We start from the raw sequence: 24,556 nt of genomic DNA, 5'->3' as shown, positions 1-24,556 counted from the left end.
TAGTTTATTTGTTCACCACCTAATGAAATAGCTGTAGGAACTACGGGTTTCTAAATTTTAGAGCCAAAATCTGATGAAGGGGGATTAGGACCCACGAAACAGTAGCAAAGGAAAGAAGGTAGTGTTGGATCAAGTGCTAAATCAATGGCTACGTATTGAGGGAGCTGAGACAATTGGAGCAGGAGAGATGGAGGTGAGATGCAGGGGTTAGAAAGACGTCAGAGAACTTGTGGGACCTCAGCCAGGCCCTGGAAGATGACTGGACCCATCCAGGGAGAGAGAACAACAGCTTCTGCTGACACCTGCACACAGCCTTCCCTACTCTCTCCTGCTGACAGGACATGCTTCAGACTTTCACTCACTTCTTTGGATTATTTAGAAAATGTAAAACACTGGGCACAAATTATATATTGTTTTATACTTTCTCGTTATTTCATGCTTATTAAATTTTTAAGAATAGGAATATTTGATCCTTGTACTGAACACACTCTATCGAGATCATGGCAAAGCCGACATACAGTGTACTCATTTAATACGGGCTTGAGCTCAGTGTTATCTGTGCGTGCCCATGGTTTTCAGTTAGGAAGGTGTGGGTAAGAGAGACTTAAAGGACAGATTGGGAGAACCTATGATTATGTCATTGAAATTATGACCTTCAGCAGCAGAATGTTACGTCCTAGAGACGACGGACGGAGGTCTAAACAAACCTTCCACGCCGAATTAACCGTTCTCAGGCACCTCAAATATGTGGCAATTCAAATGTCTGCAAGACCCTTATTTCTTTCGGTTTCCAAATCCAAAGTATGGGTTATGTTCAGGACTAAAACTCTATAAGCAAACCTATCCGTTGTATAGATTATTTCAGGTTTACTCACCCACTTGATTGTTTTGCTTAGCAGGTCTAAACTTGGCGCTGAAACAGAGTTTAAGGTTTATCTCAGCGTTCTTGTGGAGCAAAGTGATTTTTTCTGGTGTGAATGAAGCAACTACAGATACATCAGCAATACTCTGTGACCTGCAAGACATAAATGTTAAAAAAGTTATTCTCAGGAAGTTACCCAGAAAAACCAGTCTTAGCACCTTATAGGAATGTGACCAAAAAACGGCATTAACCTAGCTTAACTGATCCCCTCAATAAATTGATTTGACTCCATGTGTCTTGACTTTTTAGAAGAATCAAATTCACCTTCAAAGAAAAAAGTTTGGCCACCATGGACTATCTAAAAAGGGAATGTCATAATATAGTAAGTATATAGCCTACCAAGCATGAGGCCAACCAAGGTGGCTACAGGGTGATGTTCACTGAAAGGTATGATTTCTTACAAAATTGTTTACAAATCAGCCATATAATTATGTGTAATCATACCTTGTATTATTTTAATGCTACTTTTAACTGATTTTATTCAGTAAATATATTTTCTTTTTTTCAAAGTCTTAAATATTATCCTTGAGTTTTATTTTTTCCACATGAAGGTTTCATTAAAATGATGCACTAAGGGGCTTCCCTGGTGGTCCGGTGGTTAAGAGTCCGTACTTCCACTGCAGGGGACATGGGTTCGATCCCTGGTTGGGGAACTAAGATCCCACATGCCGCGCACAGCACAGCCAAAAAAAAAACCAATGCTGCACTGAAAACAATGCATTTCATCCTTTAAAAGCACAAGTGAGATACTGTAAATAGCTTCATTGAACTCAATGTAATTTACTCAATAGGTAATTTTTTTTGCCTGTTCTTGATGTATTTGGACATTTAAAAAAGCACATTTTTCAGCAGACATGAATGGATAACTGAACTATATTTTCTTGGGGACTCTTGATCAAATTCTCTATTTCTTTTTGATTCCAGTCCTTCGCCAGCCCAATGTATTTATTTTTGTCCTTGACTCACATGAACCTTGAATCCCTTATTGTTCCCCACATGCTCTTCAACTCCTCCTGAGGTCAAGGAGAGGTCAGCTAAACCTAAATAATGGCTTCTTGTTTATGACCAATAATTGTAAAAGATACCTTTTAACCACATGAGAAGTTGCACTTTACTTGTGTGGTCTCAGTGTTCAGTATTTTTAGAGCATTCTCATGAGAATTCTTTTCTGCAAGCTGAGGTAAGGCTACTTGGAAGATAATAATCAGAAATATTCTGAATACCATTTCAAGACCTTTGTCTTTTCAATGTACTTTTTCTGCTCACTATATAGAGAAGAGAAACTTGATTCTAATGTTAAGCAAATATTTTTTTCCTCCCACCGGGAAAAACATATTCCTTCCTCTATGCAAACTATGACATATAAATGTCTTAGAGTCTTATTTAACGCATGTGACATTTCAACAATACCGGCACAGCAATCTGCTCTACTTAGCAGCCCATTTGTTCAGTAGCTAATTTGTGTCTGCCTCTCACTGACTCACCAGAGCTGAATGACCTGTCCAAAGGCACCAACAGACACATCAGTGATGGAATCCCCATTTAAATCTCCATAGCCATCCAGGGATCTCCCAAAGTACTGGAGGTGGCTCCTAAAGGCTCCATCAGACCCCAAGATTTTCTAAAAGAGCAAGTTTGAGATGAAATTATAGTGCACGACGACTGAAACAGAAAAAAGGCAGCATCTACATTGCCCTGGTATGTTCTTTTTTTTAAAATTTTATACTTTAGACTACAAGAATAATCATACCTTTAAATTTTATTTATCTATTTACTTATTTTTAACATCTTTATTGGAGTATAATTACAATGTTGTGTGTGTTTGTGCTTTATAACAAAGTGAATCAGCTATACGTACCCATATATCCCCATATCCCTTCCTTCTTGCGTCTCCCTCCCACGCACCCTCCCTATCCCACCCCTCCAGGTGGTCACAAACCACCGAGCTGATCTCCCTGTGCTATGCGGCTGCTTCCCACTAGCTATCTATTTTACGTTTGGTAGCGTATATATGTCCATGCCACTCTCTCACTTTGTCCCAGCTTACCCTTCCCCCGCCCCGTGTCCTCAAGTCCATTCTCTACTTCTGTGTCTATTCCTGTCCTGCTCCTAGGTTCTTCAGAACCATTTTTTTAGATTCCACATATATGTGTTAGCGTACAGTATTTGGTACGTTCTTTACATGGCCGTTTCTCAGGTTGTTTTATTCTCCACCGAATTCCACTGATTCTTCAATCACATCTTATCTGATTATCGTTCTTGCAGCCACATTTTCATCAAAGAAATAGCATGAATCTCTCACATAAGATAACAAAGCAGTGAAAGATCAGTGGACTGGGAAGGAGGTGATGCAAGTTTGGGTCCTTCAGGTCTTTATTCAAAAGCTGCCTTCTCAGTGAGGCTTTCTTGGTCACCCACTCAAATACCTGATATCTCCCAGCCCTGAAAATTTATTCCCTATTTTAGTTTTTTAAAGTTCCTTATCATTTATTATTATCTGGATTATTTTAACTTATTTATCTCATTTTTCCCCTGTCTCCTTCACAAGAATGGAAGATCTACAAAGAGCACAATTTTGTCTGTCCGGTACTTTACAGCATTCCCAGAGACTTATCAGCGCTTGACACACAGCAGAGGTTCACCAAGCATCTGATCAATGAGTGCATGAAGTTATAAAACAAGAGGGGTGGGTTGGATGGTCCACATGATACTCTCTAGCTCTAAAGGAATGATACTCACACGTAAATAATCACCACGAAACTGGATTACCTGGGAATACCTCAGGCGAATGGTGCCCTCACGACCATTGTAGATGTACACAGCTCCAGAGTTCTGATTTTCCAAAGGTGAACCAACGATCACATCATTAAAGCCATCCATATTGATGTCTGAAAGAGCTGCAATCGCTGAACCAAACCGAGCATTTTCAACACCCTCGGGGCCTTCCAGAAATTGGTGCCAATTCAAAACGCCCTTGCAAAGGGGAAGGGGGACAATTAAAGCAAACCTTACGTTAACATATACACACTACTATATATAAAATAGATAACCAGCAAGGACCTACTGTATGGCACAGGGAATTATACTCAATATTTTATAATAACCTAAAAGGGAAAAGCATCTGAAAAAGAATATATCTATATCTGTTTATATATGTATAACTGAATCACTGTGCTGAACTGAAACTAACATGACATTGTAAATCAACTATACTTCAATTAAAAAAAGAGAAAAACTTACAATTTTTATCATTAAAATTCACAGCAAATGATGCCCAAACCAATTTGCAAACTGTTAAAAATGGATAGGATTTTAAACCTAGAATTCAAAATTCTCTATTTATGATGAGACATACAAAATATTTTTTTGGCAAGTAAGGTCATAGGCAATCAATCTGCTCATAAACCAAGGTGAAAGGAAGCAACTCTCTTTACTGTGGCTGCACAACCTACATAAAAGTGTCCATTTCTTTGTCTTTTTTCCCCCTTAATATTAGAATCCTCACTCATCTGTTTCCAAATTTTTTGATTTAAAAAGTTTCTGGTAAAAATCTACTAATCTCTTCAATAAAATTAAGGTAGAGACAAAATAAAACACAGTATCTTAATTTAGTCCTTTATTTTAAAACTACTGAACAACAGAGGCATAATTATAATGGCATAGAAAGTGAAAAATGAGGTTGTTAATATCCCATTATAAGACACACTGAATAATTCTGCCAAAGAAAAGACATCTTCTTGTGAAAGACACAGTCGTGTGGTTTTTTTTCTTCAGATTTTGAAATCAAGAATGGAAATATTTCATGACTTCATAAGAAAGCAATGCTTCTCACCCATGAAACTGGGTCAGTGTTGATTCCTTCTCCTCTATAATAACCTTATGGAAATCAATTTGTTGCTGAGTCTGGTAAAATACTGGAAGATCTTCTCACCTTCAACAATTAATGATAATTCAGACTGACTAGCAAGAAACATTTAAGAAACTGGGGATTTGTTAAATTTCCAAACTAGTAGATATGCTCTTCCCTTATTAAATACTCAACTGTACATTCTTTATATGCTTTAAAATTGTTTTAACTGCTCCTGATAAAGGGCTAACTCTTACATTAATTTAAATAAATAAGGTAGGACAAACTATCACAACAGATAAATATAATATTTACTATATTAATAGTAGCTTCTCTTTTTCCATCCTTTCTGTATCTGGTCACCTAATTTTCTGTGTTAACCTGTGCCTTTAATTTTGGTTTTCTTTCAGGTTTCACTAAGTTCTCTATACTTATGTGCATGGATTTAGAGAGTTCAGTCTGCAAGTTGGAAAAACTGGGCTTTTCCACGTGAGAGTATGCTTAGTTTTACGTGCAAGAACTGGAATTTCCAAGACTTGGATATATACCTGAATGTTACACTAAGCAAAGGAATTTCCTGACAGACTACTGTAGAAAGCATCCAGGAATATATGGAGGTTTCTAAAGTGCCTGGTAAAATTTGTACTTACCACTGTAAAATATTAACAAGGTAGCTTTGCCCTGTTATTGATATACCTTTATAGCAAAGAAGAATAATTGAATGAGATACTTGGGAAATACACAGATATTTGTGCACGTGTGTGTGTGTGTGTGTGTGTGTGTGTGTATGTATTTCAAAAAACAATGTACATTTGTAATGACTTTATTTGTCAAGAGAATATGTATTCAAAGACCTCGTGGAAAACGGCAGGGCACTTACACGTTAAGCTCTAAGTTATGATTATCAATGTGATTTTTAACACTACAACTTAATGGTGACATCCTCAAAATGATGAAATATAAACCATACTCTAGGACTTCCCTGGTGGCTCAGCGATTAAGAATCTGCCCGCCAATGCAGGGGCACATGTTCGATCCCTGGCCCGGGAAGATCCCACATGCCTCGGAGCAACCAAGCCCGTGTGCCACAACTACTGAGCCTGCGCTCTAAAGCCTGTGAGCCACAACTACTGAGCCCACACGCTGCAGCTACTGAAGCCCACACACCTAGAGCCCATGCTCCGAAAGAAGAGAAACCACCATAATGAGAAGCCTGTGCACCGCAACGAAGAGCAGCCCCCGCTCGCCGCAACTAGAGAAAGCCCGTGAGCAGCAACCAACACAGCCCCAAATAAATAAATTTATCAATACATAAACCATACTCTATATGAAAATTATCATTCAATAATAAATTTTCTTAATTCTGCAAGAATGTAGATTAACTTTTATCTACCAATACTAAAGCAAATCAAACAAAGTCAGTTTAATCATTTTTTCTTTTTTACCTTTGTGATAGTAAACAGGTAGACTCTTCCTTCCTCTTTCTTTAGGTCATTCATGTACATTGGCGCACCTACCAAGAGCACATCTGTAATGGTGTCTTTGTCCACATCGACTGCACACAGCACACTACCAAAATAGGAGCCAATCTGGAGCAATAAAGCATATCAGCCTTAGGATTCCTATACTCCTAGTATTACGCTGAACTTCTGTGTACTCACTCAACAAGCAAAAACTGAGCATTCGTTGCCTGTAGGGTGCTAGGTACCTAAAGATGGATAACATAGCCCCTTCTCTCCAGTTGTATCACAATCTAACATTTGGTTCTTAGACCTCAGGGTGCACAAAAATCACCAAAAAAGTATCTGTAAAATACAGATTCCTGAGACCCATTTCCAGAGATTCTGATACCATGTCCCTGGGGTGATCAAGAAAACAGTATTTTAAGTAAGCACTCCAGGTGCTTCTGATGCTGGTGGGTAAAAGAGCACATTTAAGCAACACTTAGAAACTTTGTGAGAGGTTGTACACAAAGGCAGGAGGGGAAGAGGGAGGCAGAGCAAATAATTGTGCTTCCGTGGTAAAATATATGATAATAGAGGCAAGTAGCAAATGCTGTGTGATCAGAGTGCACAGGAGTCAGAAAGGCTTAGAAAGATTAAGTATTATTTGAATTGCATCTTAGAAGATGGCAAGGAAGTTGCTAGATGGAGTGGAGTGGGAAAGCACGAGCGACGTAAGTGTCCATGGCATGATCTGGGACGGTGGAGTAGTTCCCAGATAGATTGGGCTGGAGAACTAGTTGCTGATAAAAGGCAATGAGAGGCTGGGAATCTGAATGATCATCATTCCATCCAACCAAGGTTCAACGTATGCCTACGTGAATGCCTCTTGAGGATTCAGAAATGAATCAGAAATGATTCCTTCTATGACACTTGCATTACTTTTCTCAAAATAAAAGCACCCTTCTTTAAAATATTAAAGAGGAGGGAAAAGTATGTGACCATAGCTGGTTTGTGGTCAAGGAAGTCAAAGACTCAGACCTTCTTACTCCTGGAAAGTCCATAGAGACAGTGGATCAGATTTAATCCCAGAGAAGGGAAATCTGTGGATAGTCGGTTTCTCTGATTTAAGGAAGAAAATTTTCTGTTGGCTGTTAGAGTTCAGTGATGCTCATTTCAAATATGTGCGAAGTCCATGAGTCAAAACTATGTCGCAAGGAAACAGGAATCTATCAGCTGGCCTTTGCTCTCGTGGGCCATGACTGGGCAGCGTCACAGGTTCTGACTACCAAACCGTCACACATCACAAGAAAGTGGCAGAGAAGGGAGTTGTTTTACTTTTAGAAATGTCAAAGCCACAGGACACCTCGACAAGCCCAGATGTCGCAGCTCAGTCTTTATAATGCTATCCTGCTCCCTTCTCCTTATTCCTCCTTGTAGGGGCTTGCCTACAAAGCACTGGTTAGGTGCCTGTCATCACTGGGCTTTAATGACAGCTTCACCCCATGAAAGCTATGTGGCCTTAGAAAGGTAGTTAAACCCTCAGTAACCTGTCAAAAGGGGATGGTAGATCTCAGTACCGTTGTGAAGATTTAAGGAATATTCAAGTAAACACAGATTACAGAGCCAGCTACAGGATAGGCACTCAATAAATGTTAGTTTCCATTTCTACTAACTTCCCACCTGTCCTGTTGTCCCTGAAATTAATTTCATCTTCTTAAACGATGGATTTACCTGGTCACCTCTGTGAGACTGAATAACTGTGATATTGCCACTCTCATTAACGCTGTACAGCACTATCTGGCCGGTATAATTTGCCCGAGGAGCTCCAGCAACGAAGTGGACACTTTTTCCAGTAGAAATTGAAGCCACAGAGTAACCTAGGAGAGAAGGGATCACAGAGTAGGTACTACTACTAAATATCTTGGCCAGATAGGCTTGTGAATCTAGCAGAGATGATCAGAGGTCCTCTTCGTTAGTGTGACGTACAGTTGCTAGTGATCCTGAGTGCACATCCTCCTTTTTCTAAGATAAACTGCTTCTGCCCCTTGGCCACCAGCACTGCCCAGTGGAGGCAGGGCATCTCCCTATAAAGCTAGCCCTAGATTCTGGGTTGTCCCCATCAGCCACTCATGAATCTGACACTCAACCAATATTTCTTGAATGAATAACAAAATGAATTTTAAAAGGTGGAAATTTGCACAGTTGAAAGAACAGAAGCTTTGGAGTCAGACAGTCCCAGGTTCAAATTTTGGACTTGCCACTTAGTAAGTTTTTTATCTTTAGGCAAGTAATTAACCTCTTTGGCTCTCAAAGGTAAAATGAGGATAACAATATTTCCTTCAAAGGGTAGTTGGGGCTTCCCTGGTGGCGCAGTGGTTGAGAGTCCGCCTGCCGATGCAGGGGATGCGGGTTCGTGCCCTGGTCCGGGGGGATCCCATATGCTACGGAGCGGTGGGGCCCGTGAGCCGTGGCCGCTGAGCCTGCACATCTGGAGCCTGTGCTCTGCGCAACGGGAGAGGCCACAACAGCGAGAGGCCCGCGTACCGCAAAAAAAAAAAGAAGGGTAGTTGGAAGGATTAAATGTTACGTAGATAGAACAGCCAACTCAGGAGCTGTCCCATAGTAGGTGCTCGAAATTGGTGGCTGTTTATTACACGAACAAAAAGACTAGGAACTCCAAATTGATATAAGACTACCACTTACCGTATTGACTCTTAGGAACTATTTCTATTTTGGAGAAACACAATCATGTCCCAGGAATAACAACTGCTGGAACAGCCAGAAGAGGTTAATGAGTCAAATACACAGCGTTTCATTAAGTAGTCACGGGCTAAGGGCTGACTGGCAAAGAGGCAACAGAAATATGTGCGACAAATACAACAATTAGAGGATAGCTCAAGCACTTTGCCGAACTGACGCTGAGATTCAACAAGACGCTAGTTTAAAGGATGGGATTTAAATTTGCTGAGCCAAAGGCTGCTAGGCCTTACCTAAATATGAACTGTGATTTCTGTCTTGCAGAATTTGGTCAAAGGCTTGTTTAGGAAAGATCAAATGTCCATGAGGTGTCTGCTGGACAACAGTCCCACTCCAGTCATAAGCTCCTACTGCACCCAGCATCAGAATATCCTAAAATAATTGAAAAATGGAAAGCATTAACATCACCTGTAAAGCGTAAGAGTGTAGTGTGTGCCAAACACTGAAACAAATGGTCTAAATTTAAAGAAAAAAAATTAAGCATGATGAAGTAAAATGTATAGGAATTGCTAAGAAGAAAAGAGACAACAGCCCAAAAATGGATACACTTGTGCCAAGCTCACATCACCAAACCCAGACGTAATCCCAAACCTAACTGCAGTTTCGAACACCCCGCTCCCAGGAATGTGATCTTAACAGGTCAGTCTGGAATTTCCTGGTCAGCACTAGTGAGGTAATCCACCCGATAGAGCCCTTCTGTCCCCTACAGGAAGGTGACCTTTCCTGAACCAATACAACCGTTTCCCCTTCTGCCTGTAAAAACCTTCCATTTTCTACAGCTCCTTTCTGTTGGTTAGATGGGATGCTGCCTGATTCATGAATCATTAAATAAAGCTGCTTAGATCTTTAAATTCACTCAGCTGAATTTTGTTTTTAACAGACTGTGTGTTGATATCTCTCTGAATTGTTTTGACACATTTTGTGCCGGAAAAAAAGCCTTCCCACGGGCTGTGTTACCTTGGGCTTTGTTTAGTACAACACATTTTAAAGATAAATCCATACCACAGCACAGGAGGGGCACACAGCCATCTTCAAATTCCATGCAAAGGCACATGTTTGCAAACGCCAAACAGTTGTGAGCCTTTAGCAAGGAGTCAGAAGTGAGCCTGCAGCCTCGCATACTCCTAAGAAGAGCTCAGGATATGAGGCATCCTCCAGAAACAGGAAGTGCTGCTGCCAGAGGAGCAGAGGTGGGCGCTGCTACCCCAGACCTGTCCTGCTGGCCCTCTTCTGACCTGGTCTGTCTTCAACTTCTTTCTCTTTCTTCTTTACTCCTTCTCAAATGTTCCTCTAATCCTCTCTATCCTATCCCATCTATTTGAATATGGCATAGCTACAAAAGGAACCTGAAGCTGTGACACTTGATATGAGAAGAAACTGCCCTTGGTCAGCACCAGTGGGGAGGGGCCAAAGAGGACCGGCCACCCGGGATTGACTCAAAACCCAATCTGAATATTCGAAGGTACAAGTCATCACAGAAGGGAGGGTTGGTCAGGATGGGACTTCTTATTTTTAAGTTTTTGATCTTAGATCTTAGAAAACATCAAAGATACGATTTGGGGGGTTTTTTGTTAATTTTTTTAAACTTATTTTATCGAAGTATTTACAATGTTGAATTAATTTCTACTGTACAGCAAAGTGATATGGTTATACATACATTCTTTTTCATTTTCTTTTCCATTATGGTTTATCAAGATATGATCTTGGAATGAAAAATACAAAGCCATTAAAAAAAATAGCAAACAGGGAAATAATGTGTCCCATTTTGAGGATAAGAGACCATGAAATTATGTGAATGATTTGTCATAAATCCAGGACTCTGAATCTGGGCGCAGGAAGGGGCTTCAGGGAGTATACAAAACCTCAAGATATTGTGTGAAAAATTCTCTCTGTGTGGGTTCACTTAGATTTTTTCTGAGGGAAAGACCCATAACTTTAATCTCCAACAATTGGTGATCCAGAAAAGGTTAGCACACCTTTTATTATAGAGAGAAATAAGGTGATCCTGGTCCTTTATTCTGCCAATCAAATCCTCTGAGTTCATACTGCTCCCCGAGCATTTCCCAGTGTCACCTCTTTGCCTCTTTTACTATTATTACTACTGCACTCATATCCTGAGTAGAATTAGAATCAGAGGCCTGCGAGATGGATGTTTCTAAGAAAGAATGGACTTTCCTGAGCTAAGAAGATGTCCCATCTCACCCTTTTCCTAACTCCTTACTTTTTCAACTATTTTTTTCTGTCTCTGCTCTTAGAAAAAAGATACGCCGGCAACTCAGAATTCAACAACAGTGATGACAAGAGTGTGTGTTTTTAACAGATTTTTCCAGTAGTTAATTGATATAAAGAAAATTCCTGCAATGATAATACCTTTAACTAATATAGTGCCTGTTCCCTGGAGCACTCAAAAGCTTTCTTGTATATTATCATTTTTATCCCCATACAAATATCCCTGTGAAATACGGAAGGGAAGGCATTATTAACCTCTGTTTTTCAGATGATAAGCCAGCAGAGCAAAGAAGCTAAATGACTGTGACTAGAAATGAGGACTGCTGATCACTAGATGGCTGTTTTTCCCACTTTAGTATGGGGTTACTGCACCCAGAAGTATTAAGGCAAATGTTATCTGATATACACACATTTTGAGGAGAGTAATCTGCACTGAATCCCACTTGTGACATTTCCATTTGGAAGCTGTCTCCTCCTTGAACAGTACCTAGGAAACAGTTTCAAAAATCATATCACTGTTATCAGTCTTAAATAAAATTTTCAAACACATGTGCACACGTGCACACACACGCGCACACACACACACACACACACACACACACACACACAGTGTTCTGATGTCCACTCAAAAATATAGAGCTGGCAGATTCTGAGAGAGAGGAATCTCTAAGGAAGTGTTCTAACAGATGTAGAAATCCATAATGCTTCTGAGGTAGTGTCTGAAGTTGACATTAATCTTGATCATGCATTAATGTATTTGTTGGCATACTTATGAAATTTCTGATATCAGAGAACACTCAGCATAGGGGATGAGGTAAGATGAAAACTGACATGATTATCTTTCTAAAAAAAATTATCATTACTTGCTAAGAATCTAACTGAATTTTTAGCTTTTAAATATCTGTACTAATAAATGCACATATATCTCAGATGCAGCTGGAGGAGCCAGGCAATTGCTCTGTAGTGAAGACTGTGCTGAGAGATATTTGGATTAGGCTTCAAGAACTAGGATTCAAGACTGAGTAGGAATTTTACCAATTGGGAAGTTGGTCCAAGTTCTACATATGTGTTTGCCTCTGACACTAGCACCATAAGACTCAATTAGAACTCATTTTCCATACATGTAGCCAAAGCGGTTACATTTCACTAATCTTCGCAAAAAGGAAGCTAAATTTCTGGACTGCCACATTAATGTAGAGAAGAATAAAAGTTTTAGATAGACCCTTCCAGTGGATAATCAGGAGATAAAGATCTGACTATAGGGATTAATACTTAATTTACACAATCCCCTTGGATCCAGCTTCTGAAGCAGTACTTGATCATAGTAGGTGCTCAATAAAATATGAGTTATTTGGGTTAACCATCAGGAACCAGGATTTGGGTCATGTGGGACTTTTTACCAACTGGGAATTGATAGAAGTAAATTATTGTAGATCTGGTAAGTAAAATGTTTCCTCAAAATCTGAACTATTAAAAATCTTCACTGTATTTTTCTAATTTTAAAAGTAGACATGTTTGTTGCAAACAAATTCAAGAATTTCAGAAATTATGTAACAGTGTAAAAAGGTAACATTTTTTATGATTACAAAAACTGTTTACAATATGGAAAGGTATTACTATTTACGATTATAATAGATATTACTAAGTTGCCACCCCAAAAGGTTATACAGTTTATAATCTTATAGTGTATGAGCTTTTTTGCTTCCCCATAATCTCTCCAAGATTAAACATTACTAATCTTTGTTATCTTTTAGACACAAAGTAACATTGATTTCATTTATACTTTAAAATAATTACTAAAATTGGGAATATTTTCTTATGTTTATTGGCCATTTGTATTTTATCTTTTATAAACTACTTATTCATCATTCTTTGTCTATTTTTCTTACTGATGCTATTTAGGAGTTCTCTTTATATAAGGTATATAAGTTAACATTAATAGAACAAGTATGGTAATAAAGAACTTTTTTTTTCAAGGTTTTTGAAGAACATATTATTTTATTTTTAATTTTTAGAGTATAGTTGATTTACAATATTGTGTTAGTTTCAGGTATAAAGCAAAGTGAGTCAGTTATACATATACATATATCCACTCTTTTTTAGATTCTTTTCCCATATAGGCCATTACAGAGTATTGAGTAGAGTCCCTTGTGCTATACAGTAGGTCCTTATTAGTTATCTATTTTATATACTGTATAGTAGTGTATATATGTCAATACCAATCTTCCAATTTATCCCTCCCCCCCCTTACAACCTGGTAAACATCAGTTTGTTTTCTTGAAAAAAATTTGAAAAAAATTCTGGAAAGAAGGAGTTCATTTACCTTCAATGCTGAAAATTTGTTCTCCTAATGTCCCAGCCTTTTCTAGTAGAGCTGCTTCATCAGAAACATTGAAAAAGTATCTTTCTGTTGGAATACTGGCAATTGCTTTAATTTCTTTTATTAAATTTTTAGTATCAAGGGCATTTCTGTTTAAGTACCCAAGAACCTTGAAAATAGAGGAAGAGGGGAGAAGGCCATTAGTGTTGTACTTCAATTTTCCTATTCGTATTTTCTAGGCTATTTCTGAACACAATAGGCCCTCTAGAGAAGTAAATCAAGTAACACTTCCATATCCTCTTCATTGACAGGACTGCAAATCAGCAAGAAGCAGAGGTAGAGTAAAAATATTCTTTTATATTAAGCTATGAACAGCCAATAAGAAAGTGCAGTCTTCAGAAGTGATGCTATAAAGGAATATCTACCCATCAACTGAAAGACAATAAAAAGAAAATCCACTTACTGCTATGCCAAACCTCAGTATATTGTCATCGTTACATTGATCAATTACAGCTTTCAACATTGAACCATCATGGGATTCACCATCAGTTACAACCACCATGACTTTGGTAGCACCTGGTCGTCCACCAGCAGCTGCTGAATAAGCAGAATCTCTGTGGCAGATAAAAGAAAAACTCAATCAAAAAGTAAACTAAACACGTGGACCTCTGGTTAGAAATATAAATATGAAACTGACTTCTTTGAGCATAACCTATTGTGATTTAGAATTTCTCTATCAGTGCTGGTGACTTCTGAACTACGTTCTATTCGTAGCTTGTAGAGAAACATATAAAAATATAAATCTTGCTTGGCATTAAAAATAACTTCCATGGTTTCCATGGTGTGTGGGTGTGTGTGTATTTACATCAGGAATCCTTAGAATTATCTTCTGCTAATAAGATTAAACTCATTAAAACTAATCAACAGGGTAAAGATATTCATTCCTGTCATAAATATTACTCATTGGATCTGCATTTATTTTTTTCAACAGTAAATTGTGTTTTAAAAAGTAACAAATATACGTGGTAAAAGAACTCCAAAGCGTTTGGAAAGGTGTAAAACAAAAATTTCACACCAAGCCACTATTCCAAAGGTAATCACTATTATCAGTTTATGTTTCCTTCTAGAAAATGTTTCATCTAGAGAAATATATGCAAAAGTTACTCCTTAAACTTCTATAAAAATGGGAACATATTCTCTGCAGCTGTTTTTCATTTTGATGGAGACCTTTCCATACCAGCACATATAGAACTCTCCTCTTTGTCTTTGATTTTGATTTTCGATTTTATTTCTATACAATTTTTAAAGGTTAATTTCCATTTACAGTTATTACAAAATATTGGCTCTGTTCCCCACGGTGTACATCCTTGAGTCCATCTTACACCCAGTAGTTTGTGCCTCCCAGTCCTTCACCCTTATGTTGCCCCTCCCCCACCACTGGTAACCACTAGTTTAGACTTCTCCTTTTTTAATGGCTACATAATATTTCATTATTTTGAGGAACCATAGTTTATTTAACCAATTCCCATTATTATGCATTTAGGGCATTTTGAGTTTTACAAATAATGCTATAATGAATGTCCTTGTGTATCTTTCTTGGCATACTTTTTCGAATGTGTCAGTAGGATAAAATCTTAGCAGAGAAATTATTTAGACATTTCAAATTCTGATAAATAAAATACTAAATTGCTCTTCAAAAATTCCACCAATTTAGGGCTTCCCTGGTGGCGCAGTGGTTAAGAATCCACCTGCCAATGCAGGGGACACGGGTTCGAGCCCTGGTCCGGGAAGATCCCACATACCATGGAGCAACTAAGCCCGTGTGCTACAACTACTGAGCCTGTGCTCTAGAGCCCACAAGACAAAACTACTGAGCCCGCATGCTGCAACTACTGAAGCCCGTGTGCCTAGAGCCCGTGCTCCGCAACAAGAGAAGCCACAACAATGAGAAGCCCACGCACTGCAACAAAGGGTAGCCCCTGCTTGCTGTAATTAGAGAAAGCCCGTGCACAGCAATGAAGACCCAATGCAGCCAAAAGTAAAAAACAAACAAATAAATAAATTTATAAAAAAATAATTCCACCAATTTATACTGCCATCAGTGTACAAAAATGCAATTTTCTCCACCTCCTTTCCATAACAATGAGAATTATTAACTTTTTAATCTGGGATACTCTTATAAGTGAGAAATAATATATAATTGTTATTTTAATATGTACTTTTTCACTATGAAGGATGATGAGTATTTTTAATATGTTTATTAGCCATTTATATTTCTTCCTTCATGAACTCTTGATTTGTCTTTATCTTTGCCCATTTTTCTTTGTTTTTCATCACTTTCCTGACAAGTAAGACTTCTGTTAATAAAGAAAATTATCCTTTGTCATATATATTGTAAATAATTGTCAGTTCATGAATCACTGTTTGAAGTTTAGTGATATTAATTCTGTACAGAAATTTTATATTTTGATATAATCAAATCCATTAACTTTTGCATGTGTGTCTTTTATATTTGACATGGTATTTTAAAAGGACTTATCGCTAAGACTTTTCTCTTTAATCACCCAAGTTTTCTCATAGTCTTTTAATGGTTTCATTTTCTTAGATTTAAATTGGTGGTCCAGCTGAAATTTATTTTGATTCAAGGAGTGAGGCAGGGATTCAGCTTTATTTTGTTTCTAGACGTTTAACAAGTTGTCCAACAACTTTTTTTTCTGTCTGTTGGATTCTCTTGTTGCACATTCTTTCTGGTGTCATCATATAGGTTCACTACCACCACCTACATGATGACAAGTTAAAGTCTATATTTGCTTCCATTCATCCCTCCTATCTTCAAGTTTGTGTATTCAATGCATTGAATATTTTCACCTGAAGGTATAAGGAGCTCTTTAAATTCAACATGTGTAAAACTGAGACTATCATTTTATTTCCTAAAACTTTTTTTGTATTCTATATAGCAGAATATAGAAATATGGAAAAATATTTCTCAGCCAAATTTGAATTCTTGTACTCACATCAAATAATTTTTGAGTGAATTATACTCTTTATGACATACAGTAGAGCTCATGTAGGATTATAAGTTTGCTGAGGGTAGAAACTATGCCTCATTTAGTTTTGATTCCCTGCAGGGCTTGGAACAGTAAATTGTAAGTGTAGGCACTCAGATAAGATCAATGGAAAATGGCAATATTTACTAAAAGAGTATCGGAATGCTATTTGTTGTTGTAAAGAAACCGACGAAGGGCTTCCCTGGTGGCGCAGTGGTTGAGAGTCCGCCTGCCGATGCAGGGGACAAGGGTTCGTGCCCCGGTCCGGAAAGATCCCACATGCCGCGGAGCGGCTGGGCCCGTGAGCCTGCGCGTCCAGAGCCTGTGCTCCACAACGGGAGAGGCCGCAACAGTGAGAGGCCCGTGTACCACAAAAAAAAAAAAAAAAAAAGAAACCGATGAAGAAGGAGGAAGAAGAGAAAGAAAATAGAAGTAATTAAATTCCAGAAGGTGTGAGAAGTTAGGTGACTCTCCTAACAATGGAAAGAGTCCTGTTAGCTCGGGAAATTGTGGTGAGACAGGGATCCTGGGGAGAAAAAGTTTTGAAAAGATCATGAAAGCCATGAGTCCCATTTTAACAGAAAGTGGCCATTCTCCTTGAGAAGGAAGCTTGCCAGGCCCCAGGGCTTTTACCAGGGAAAAATGCAACACCCACATTCCCTGCAAAAAATACAGGTCCTTTGCCGTTTCTAACTCCTGCGAGGCCATTTTTCTATGTCATCTTAGTCTTCCCGTAAGTCTACTTTACTGGAACAGGACGGGTACTTCACATAATGGCAATTGGCCAGCGGCCTCTGAGATGGCTTGGCTCCAAAGGACATCTTAATAGGGACAAAAATGGTTAACCAAACCAATCATATCTTCTCGTGTAGGGAATCTACTTTTGAGATATATAGGGAGAGTGGGCAGTTGATAGAAGCAGCAACTAGAACACAGAATATACTAAAAAAAGAAGGGACAGATAAAATAGGAAATTCAGAAAAAGAAAGGACAGGATGTGGTCACTGACCAGATATGTGACCTAAGGAGGAACAGAAAGAATAAAGTAAACCATCAAGTTTTTAGTCTGAATGACTAGGGGAAAAGGTGGACACATGAATCAAAATGGCAGAGTCATGAGGAGGGGCAGGGAAAAGAGTAAGGCCAGTTTAGAATGTACTGAATTTGATTAGTGAGCCAACACTCCAAATAAGGATTTTCAGCATCAGCTGGATGCCTGTGTGCATTGTAGGAGAGAGGTCAGGGCTAATGACAAAGCAATGGGGTAACCCAGGCAGGGCTGATGGCTCATGTGTATACAATGGATACAATGCCTAAGAGAACAGGGCTATGAAAGAGCGGGCTCTGTTTGGTGAAGAAAAATTAGGAAAAGGAGCCAGTGAAGATGCAAACTTGTTGACAAAAAGTTGGCAGGTTTTCTAGAAGTGTGTGGTGTCATGGCAACTGGAGTAGAAACAGCAGTGCGCGCTCATTATTGTCAAATGTTCAGGGAAGCTAAAGAGGATGAGGCTTAAGGCAGGACCATGTTTACCTGATGGCAGAGCCATAGGTTTCAAGGATGTGGAGAAGGGAGCATAGACACTTCTTTCAAGGAGTTATGGCAGTGGAAGGAAGGAACTCACAACTCGATGAAAAATGGCAGGAAGTAGGTTTAAGGGAAGGTGAACCTACAGTCCTCATTTCTGTTTTAACACTAGGAGAATATTTAGCATTTTTTGTAAAGGTATCTGATTAAAGCAGAGTGAAGATGAAGGTCAGCAGTGCTGAGCAAAGAATTAGGAGACTGTTACATAGCTGTGAAATTCACACTGCCCCAGCCTGTTATAAAGAATGAGCCCTTCAATTCAATTCAGACTTCTAGGTCATTAACACTTAGGAATCTATGGCCCTTCTAAATTTGCATGAAGTGCTCCAGTAGCTCAAGTTGTCTGTGGCCTTGATAAATATTAACAAATAAATGCAGATTGCTCCATTGCCAACTTAAACTAAGGTCTTTTAATTTCACTGTACTTACTTCATGTAAAATCTTAAAAAGTTATGTAATATCTTATAAAAGTTCTAGAAATCAAAGATTTAAAAATGTCATCCCCTACTGCCTTCTCAAAGTATTCAAGTAACAGAATGTTCAGACTTTTCTTCTCTACTAGTTCTGATTTAAGTGTAGGTACCACATATTTACTTTTCTTCATCTTTCCTTTTTATTACTTATGAGCACTTATATTTTATCAAAATATTAGCCTATTAGCAACATAACTTACCTTGCATACTGAATTGCTTTGAATGTATTTGTGAGGTCTCCACCATACTGGGATGTCTGGGATGTTGCTTTAATCATTTCATCTTTGGTTTTAAAAGTGTTCAGGTTAAACACCACTCTTGGATAATTGGCATATTGAATTAACCCCACCTTCAAGAGAAAAGAAGTTTATTACAGGTTTGTCATTAAGTTCTAAATCATTCCTATTTAACCAATATAATAAAAATCGAAAGTGCATTTAGACATGGGCTGATAGCTTAAGGGAATCATTTCCAACTTTTTTCTTAAGAATAGTTATTTTTCTTCCAGTGGAATAACTTCCTGGTCAGAGGCCATCAGTGCAGGGCAGCATTACTTACTGACAAGCAAGATAATGTGCCATTTGTGTACCATTTGATTCTCAAGAGTAATAGTTGTAGATTTTTAAGCACTGCCACATGGATGAATATTAAGTTCTTAACAGGAAGATTCAAATGATATAAACAGATTTTCTAGTTACCAATGGATATAAACATGTAAACAATTATAAGCAGTCATGAATGGAACAGAACATCTCATCAAGTGAGGATAATTATATAATAAACAAAGAATTATAGTTGAATACAAGAAAAAGTGATGTGCTAATCAATGCGGTCAACATGAATGTTTTTGTTGTGCTGGATTTCCTCTAATCACAGAGGTTAGAAAGAAAGCTGCTATATGTGCATTTAGGGCAGGAAGTTTCTGGTCTTCAGGGAAAATGCCATTGGAGAGAGTCTTATTTGAGAGGGCCGAGAGGCAGAACGACTTCTGACCAAGATGTTTGGGCACATACCCTAATCCTTCAGATCAAGGAGGTCAGACACTTCTGTTAACGTCCTTGTTCTCAGCACTGAGATCACCCTCTATGCCTAGGATTTGGGGCTTCCAGAATAGGAATGGTGATGAGGGATCAGTGGTAAAAGGTTCTCTGAAATAGAGGTCAATGTATAAGGAAGATGGGAAGGGCAAGGCCTGGATTTCTGAGTTCAATCAGCTACTTTCTCTAGGAAGGCAGTTAACTAGGCACTGGAAAAATGACAAAAAATATATTACTGAACCCTCCTCTTTAGGATAGGATGTAAGATTTGAGAGAGAGGAAACGATCAAAAATAACTCTAAGGATCTCAAAAGCTAAGGTGATAGGAAGAGAATGGTGACCCCCTGACACAGCCCCATAACTTCTATGTGCAAAAGATAAAGGTGGAAGAGAAGATTTAAAGAAATGTGGTATAGTAGGGCTTAAAGAAAGGTCACATTTAGAACGGAAGAGAAGATACTGAGTAAAACCACCTCTAGAGACGAAGAAGATGCATCGGGATTGGAAGACAGAAGAGGAAGGCCAGGAATTCCACACAAGAGACTATTAAATACAATAAGTCACGTTATGGGGGAAACCCATTCAGAAACAGAGAAAATAAGCAGATACAGATGAAAACTTCTTTTATGAGGGCCTTAACAGTGATGCTCTCCAGAAACCAGTACTATACCTAGTCTTATTTAACAGAAATTTTATTTTATTTTCTGGTGAAAGCCCACAGTGAAACCTCCAAAGTTTTGACAGATACTAATGTCCTCTTGGTATTGAAAAGCAATGTCAATGGGGAAAATATATAACAATATTTTATAATACTGTATAGGGAAGCAGAAAAGCAAATTTCAATATAGATAACTGGAAAGCTTTTCAGAAAAGTGTTCCAACAATTGTTGGCCCCTGGAGCACCAGATGCAACCCAGGAACTAGTAACTCTGTGAATTGATGCCTGTTGATATTGGATCAGTGTCCTGCTACAACCAGGATGGCCCACGAAATAGCAGATCCAACAAGAAAGAAAGAAAGAAAAAACCCTGAAACTAAAAAACGCTATTCAGCGTTATAAAAGCGTGACGTTTCTGCTCCTGAGTTTTGCTTGCCTACCTCATGAAGACAGAGAACCAAATTAAAGACTCTTTAAAACGTAAACAGTTATTCAAGAGTATTGAAAAGACTTGTCCTGTGTGAAAAATGGAAGGCTAGACTAGAATATGACAAAAGACTATAAAATAATAAATGATAGAATTATGCTGTCTATGAACTTACTTATAAAAATTCAAAGATAATTTTTTCACCAGTAAAAAGTAAAAGAAAGTCATCATTAGTCCAAGCGTGTGTAAAAAAATACATATTGGATTTCTAAATGTATTGATTAGTTCATGAGTTAGTGGAGGAAAAAATAAGCATCTAAAGAGAATTAAGATGCTGTACACATAACTGATGCCTGAATCAGGAATAGAAATCCAAGCTTAAAGACTAGCATTAGGAGAAGTCATAGATAGAATAACTCAGTGTAGCACAAATTTCAGTTAACTTTCAAGATTACCATTAAAAGCCTTTAATATGGGGATTTGACAAATGCAAAGATAAAGACCTCATCTCTAATAATATTTTCTCAGAATGAAAGCCGTGGGTTAGTGTATATATAATGGATGTCCATACCTGTGTCTTTGTGGGGCCTATATCCAGGCCTTGCACAAATTTTTCCAAAAAGTTCTTTACTGCATCCCAGGGGTAAATACTGTTTGATTCATCACATACAACCACAACATCTATGAGGGAAGGGCAGGCTACACGGGAAACGACGAAAGAAACATATATCCATAGGTAAGGCAAAATCACATCCACATACAAATGAGACAAAGTAAAAAAGGATGGCACTTGCTGATACAATTTTTCCCCTCCTTTAATGTAAGGCATTGCTCAGACCCTCTGCACATTCATAACTTACTCTGAACTGCAGGTGAAAAGCTGGTCAGGAGCTGAAAATTGGGACTGACATCAGAGCATAACCCGGTTGTGTAAAACTGACTTCCGCACTGCTGTGCCCACAGGGGACCACAGGTCTTAAAAGAAATGAAAACAATGACAAAACACATGGAAAATGTTAACCTTCCACCTCGCCATTTGTGACACTCAGGACTATTTCTATTCTAAGACTCTACGAATCGTCAACTCTTGAAACTAACAGTGCCTTTGAGAGAAAGTGCACTGGAGCCCACAGAAGGGAGGGAGAGGGTGGCAGATGAGCTGTGCCTGGTGTCAGGTGTCTTGGGGACCGGGGCACTGGGACTGTCAGTGTAGGGAGGAGCCCATCAGGTCACCCACCAAGCTCGACAAAAGGGATGCTGTCCTTCCAGAGAACACCCAGGAGAAAAATGCGTGCAAAGTTCATTTTTTGTCTCTCAGATACCTGGGTATCAGCTGCTTCATCTGTAAAATGAGGATGATCAGACCTCCTCCTAACTTAAGGCAGCTGTGAAGATGAAATGAGTCTATAGCTATAAACACTTAGAACAGTGCTGGGTAAATAGCCAGGGATATATAATTGTTGGCCAGCATCATTATCATTGTTATTCCTTGAACATAGGTCTCCTCCTGTCCCTTCCATTTATACTCTTCAGCAGAAACCCTAAGTCCTCATGTCCCCATGGGCCAGGCAGGCAGCCTGGAAGAGAGCTCCAGCCAGGTGTAGACACCATGGTGAATGAAGAGCCCACGCTTTCTGTGCAGGGCAGACCATTGTGGCTCCTGCCCGTGGGCTGGTGTGCAACAGGCCCCGTGTGGCCAGACCTCCCAAATTCTCACGGAGAGTCAAAGAGAGAATTTTGTGTGAAAATTTATAGTTAACAAAAACCTGAAACACCCTACATGCTAAACAAACACAAAGGAGGTTCATGAACTGCCCGTTTTTAACTCTGTAGTTATCAAAGTATTTCTTTGAGGACTTCAGAACCCCATACTTCTGGCCCCTAGAACCTTCAGTTATCAAAGCTGGCGTTTGTCTTCTTGTGCACATCATACTCCAACTATTAATATCTCCACTGACCTGACCCCAAAGCTCTCCCTTTCAGCAGCCCTTGAATGCCAAGAACTCCTGATTAAATCATGATTAAATCACGTGGGAAACATTAGATTAAATAATATTCAAATCGTTAGATGTGAAAGGAGAATAAATGGGGAAGAGAAGTCTAGTGATGATCTTAAAAACAAATCTATACAGTTTAACCTTACGTAAAGCTGTGGACCAATTATTAAAACTTAACTGAAAAGTGTGGACTTGCAAAGAGTGACTGGAAGAATGAAAGGGGGGTGAGTTTTGACAGGGCGAGAGAGAGTCATGGACATATACACACTAACAAACGTAGTAAGGTAGATAGCTAGGGGGAAGCAGCCGCAAGGCACAGGGATATTAGCTCGGGGCTTTGGGACAGCCTGGAGGGGTGGGAGGGGGAGAGTGGGAGGGAGGGAGACGCAAGAGGGAAGACACATGGGAGCACATGTATATGTATAGCTGATTCACTTTGTTATAAATCAGAAACTAACACACCATTGTAAAGCAATTATACCCCAATAAAGATGTTAAAAAAAAAAAGAATGAAAGGGAACTTATTTGACCCACTTTAATTGTTGGTAGCTCAAAGGAGAAGCAGCTGTGGTCATATTTCATGCTCAATGAACAAGGCATAGTTTTTCCCTTATAAAACTGGTTCATTTTGCCAATTAGTTAGGGAGAAATCACTACTGATGCCTTGGGTTAGTATACCGAATAAGATACCAACTACTGATTCCTATATCCCCACCCCCAAGTTGGTTTATCTTAATCACCCTTAAAAATACTAACTCATGAAGTATTAAAAAAGATTTTTTTGTTTTAAAAGCAATGGAAAACAGCATTAAGGAGGTGAAATTAGAATATGCCAATTGTTAATGCCAGAACAACATTCCTGCTTTAAGCCCGGAACTTAAGAAGGTTCAAAAAAAAAAAAAAAAATGTGATGATTGTCAGTCTTTTCCACAGAGTATCTTAAGATTTTGACCTTTTAGGTATGGAAAGAAGACTTTGGCTTTTTTCTTTTTTTTTTTTTCTCTTTCCCTCCCTCCCTCCTTCCTTCTACTTGCTACACTGACTGTTAATCTCTCAAATTCTCTTGCAATTTTATTTTATAAATAAGATTTACAAAATGTTTTATTTTGCATATAAAAATCTATAGTTACACATTAAAAATCTGAAGTTAGACTAAAAACTTTGAAGCACATTCTATAATCCCTGTATCTTAATGTTTTTCTTTCTTAACTTATTCAACTTTAAAAAAAAAAGACAAAAGCAACCTTATGATAAAGATTTCAGAAGATCATAAACCAGGAAGATTTATTGCAATATTCATTTATGCATTGATCTAACACATATTATAAGCAACACTTAATTCAGTTAGTGGTACCAAGGTCTCTCTAATATGTCTCAGTAAAAATAGAATGATATTGTTCAAAATTGATTACATTTTTAGAGCAACCTGGTTATACACCCAGGCTTTTAAGTTAGCATATCAATGTAGCATGTCATAACCAATGTAAAGTTAAAGTAAACTTTCTAAGACTATTTTAACAGGGCTATACAACTAGGTTACACCTACATGGACTGGCAGAAATGTCAAATGAGACTGGGTTTTTGTTTGCCTTTAAACACTTTTTTTTTTTTTTTTTTTGGTGTGTGATGGTTTTCACTTTTTTACAGTTGCATCTTTTCAACAGTTTTCTATGTTATTTTTTTGTTAGTCCCAAGCTCAGGAATTATTCTCTCTTTCAGAAAACTTCCATTTTCTTCTAGTTTTTTATATTAACTTTTTAATTCACTCAGAAGTATATTTGGATATGCAAGTTATTCACCAATTAATTGTCC

General features: G+C 38.4%; 1 protein-coding gene across 1 annotated transcript in view; it reads right to left on the bottom strand.

The window, feature by feature from the left end:
- The window catches only part of ITGA2 (integrin subunit alpha 2), a 103,658-nt gene that overhangs the window by 26,704 nt on the left and 52,398 nt on the right, over window positions 1–24,556 (bottom strand). Inside the window, exons 5-16 of the mRNA XM_065873343.1 lie at window positions 21,608–21,722; window positions 21,319–21,446; window positions 18,826–18,974; window positions 13,984–14,134; window positions 13,524–13,689; window positions 11,611–11,687; window positions 9,205–9,343; window positions 7,946–8,091; window positions 6,215–6,358; window positions 3,692–3,895; window positions 2,407–2,543; window positions 876–1,015 (exon numbers count right to left, since the gene is read on the bottom strand). Coding sequence (XP_065729415.1) covers window positions 876–1,015; window positions 2,407–2,543; window positions 3,692–3,895; window positions 6,215–6,358; window positions 7,946–8,091; window positions 9,205–9,343; window positions 11,611–11,687; window positions 13,524–13,689; window positions 13,984–14,134; window positions 18,826–18,974; window positions 21,319–21,446; window positions 21,608–21,722 — 1,696 coding nt within the window. The remainder of the gene's footprint in view (window positions 1–875; window positions 1,016–2,406; window positions 2,544–3,691; window positions 3,896–6,214; window positions 6,359–7,945; window positions 8,092–9,204; window positions 9,344–11,610; window positions 11,688–13,523; window positions 13,690–13,983; window positions 14,135–18,825; window positions 18,975–21,318; window positions 21,447–21,607; window positions 21,723–24,556) is intronic.

Source organism: Phocoena phocoena, chromosome 3, assembly GCF_963924675.1.
Source record: "Phocoena phocoena chromosome 3, mPhoPho1.1, whole genome shotgun sequence".
Taxonomy (NCBI): Eukaryota; Metazoa; Chordata; class Mammalia; order Artiodactyla; family Phocoenidae; genus Phocoena; species Phocoena phocoena.
Note: the sequence above shows the minus strand (reverse complement) of the source record. Positions and strands in the feature narration are given on the sequence as shown.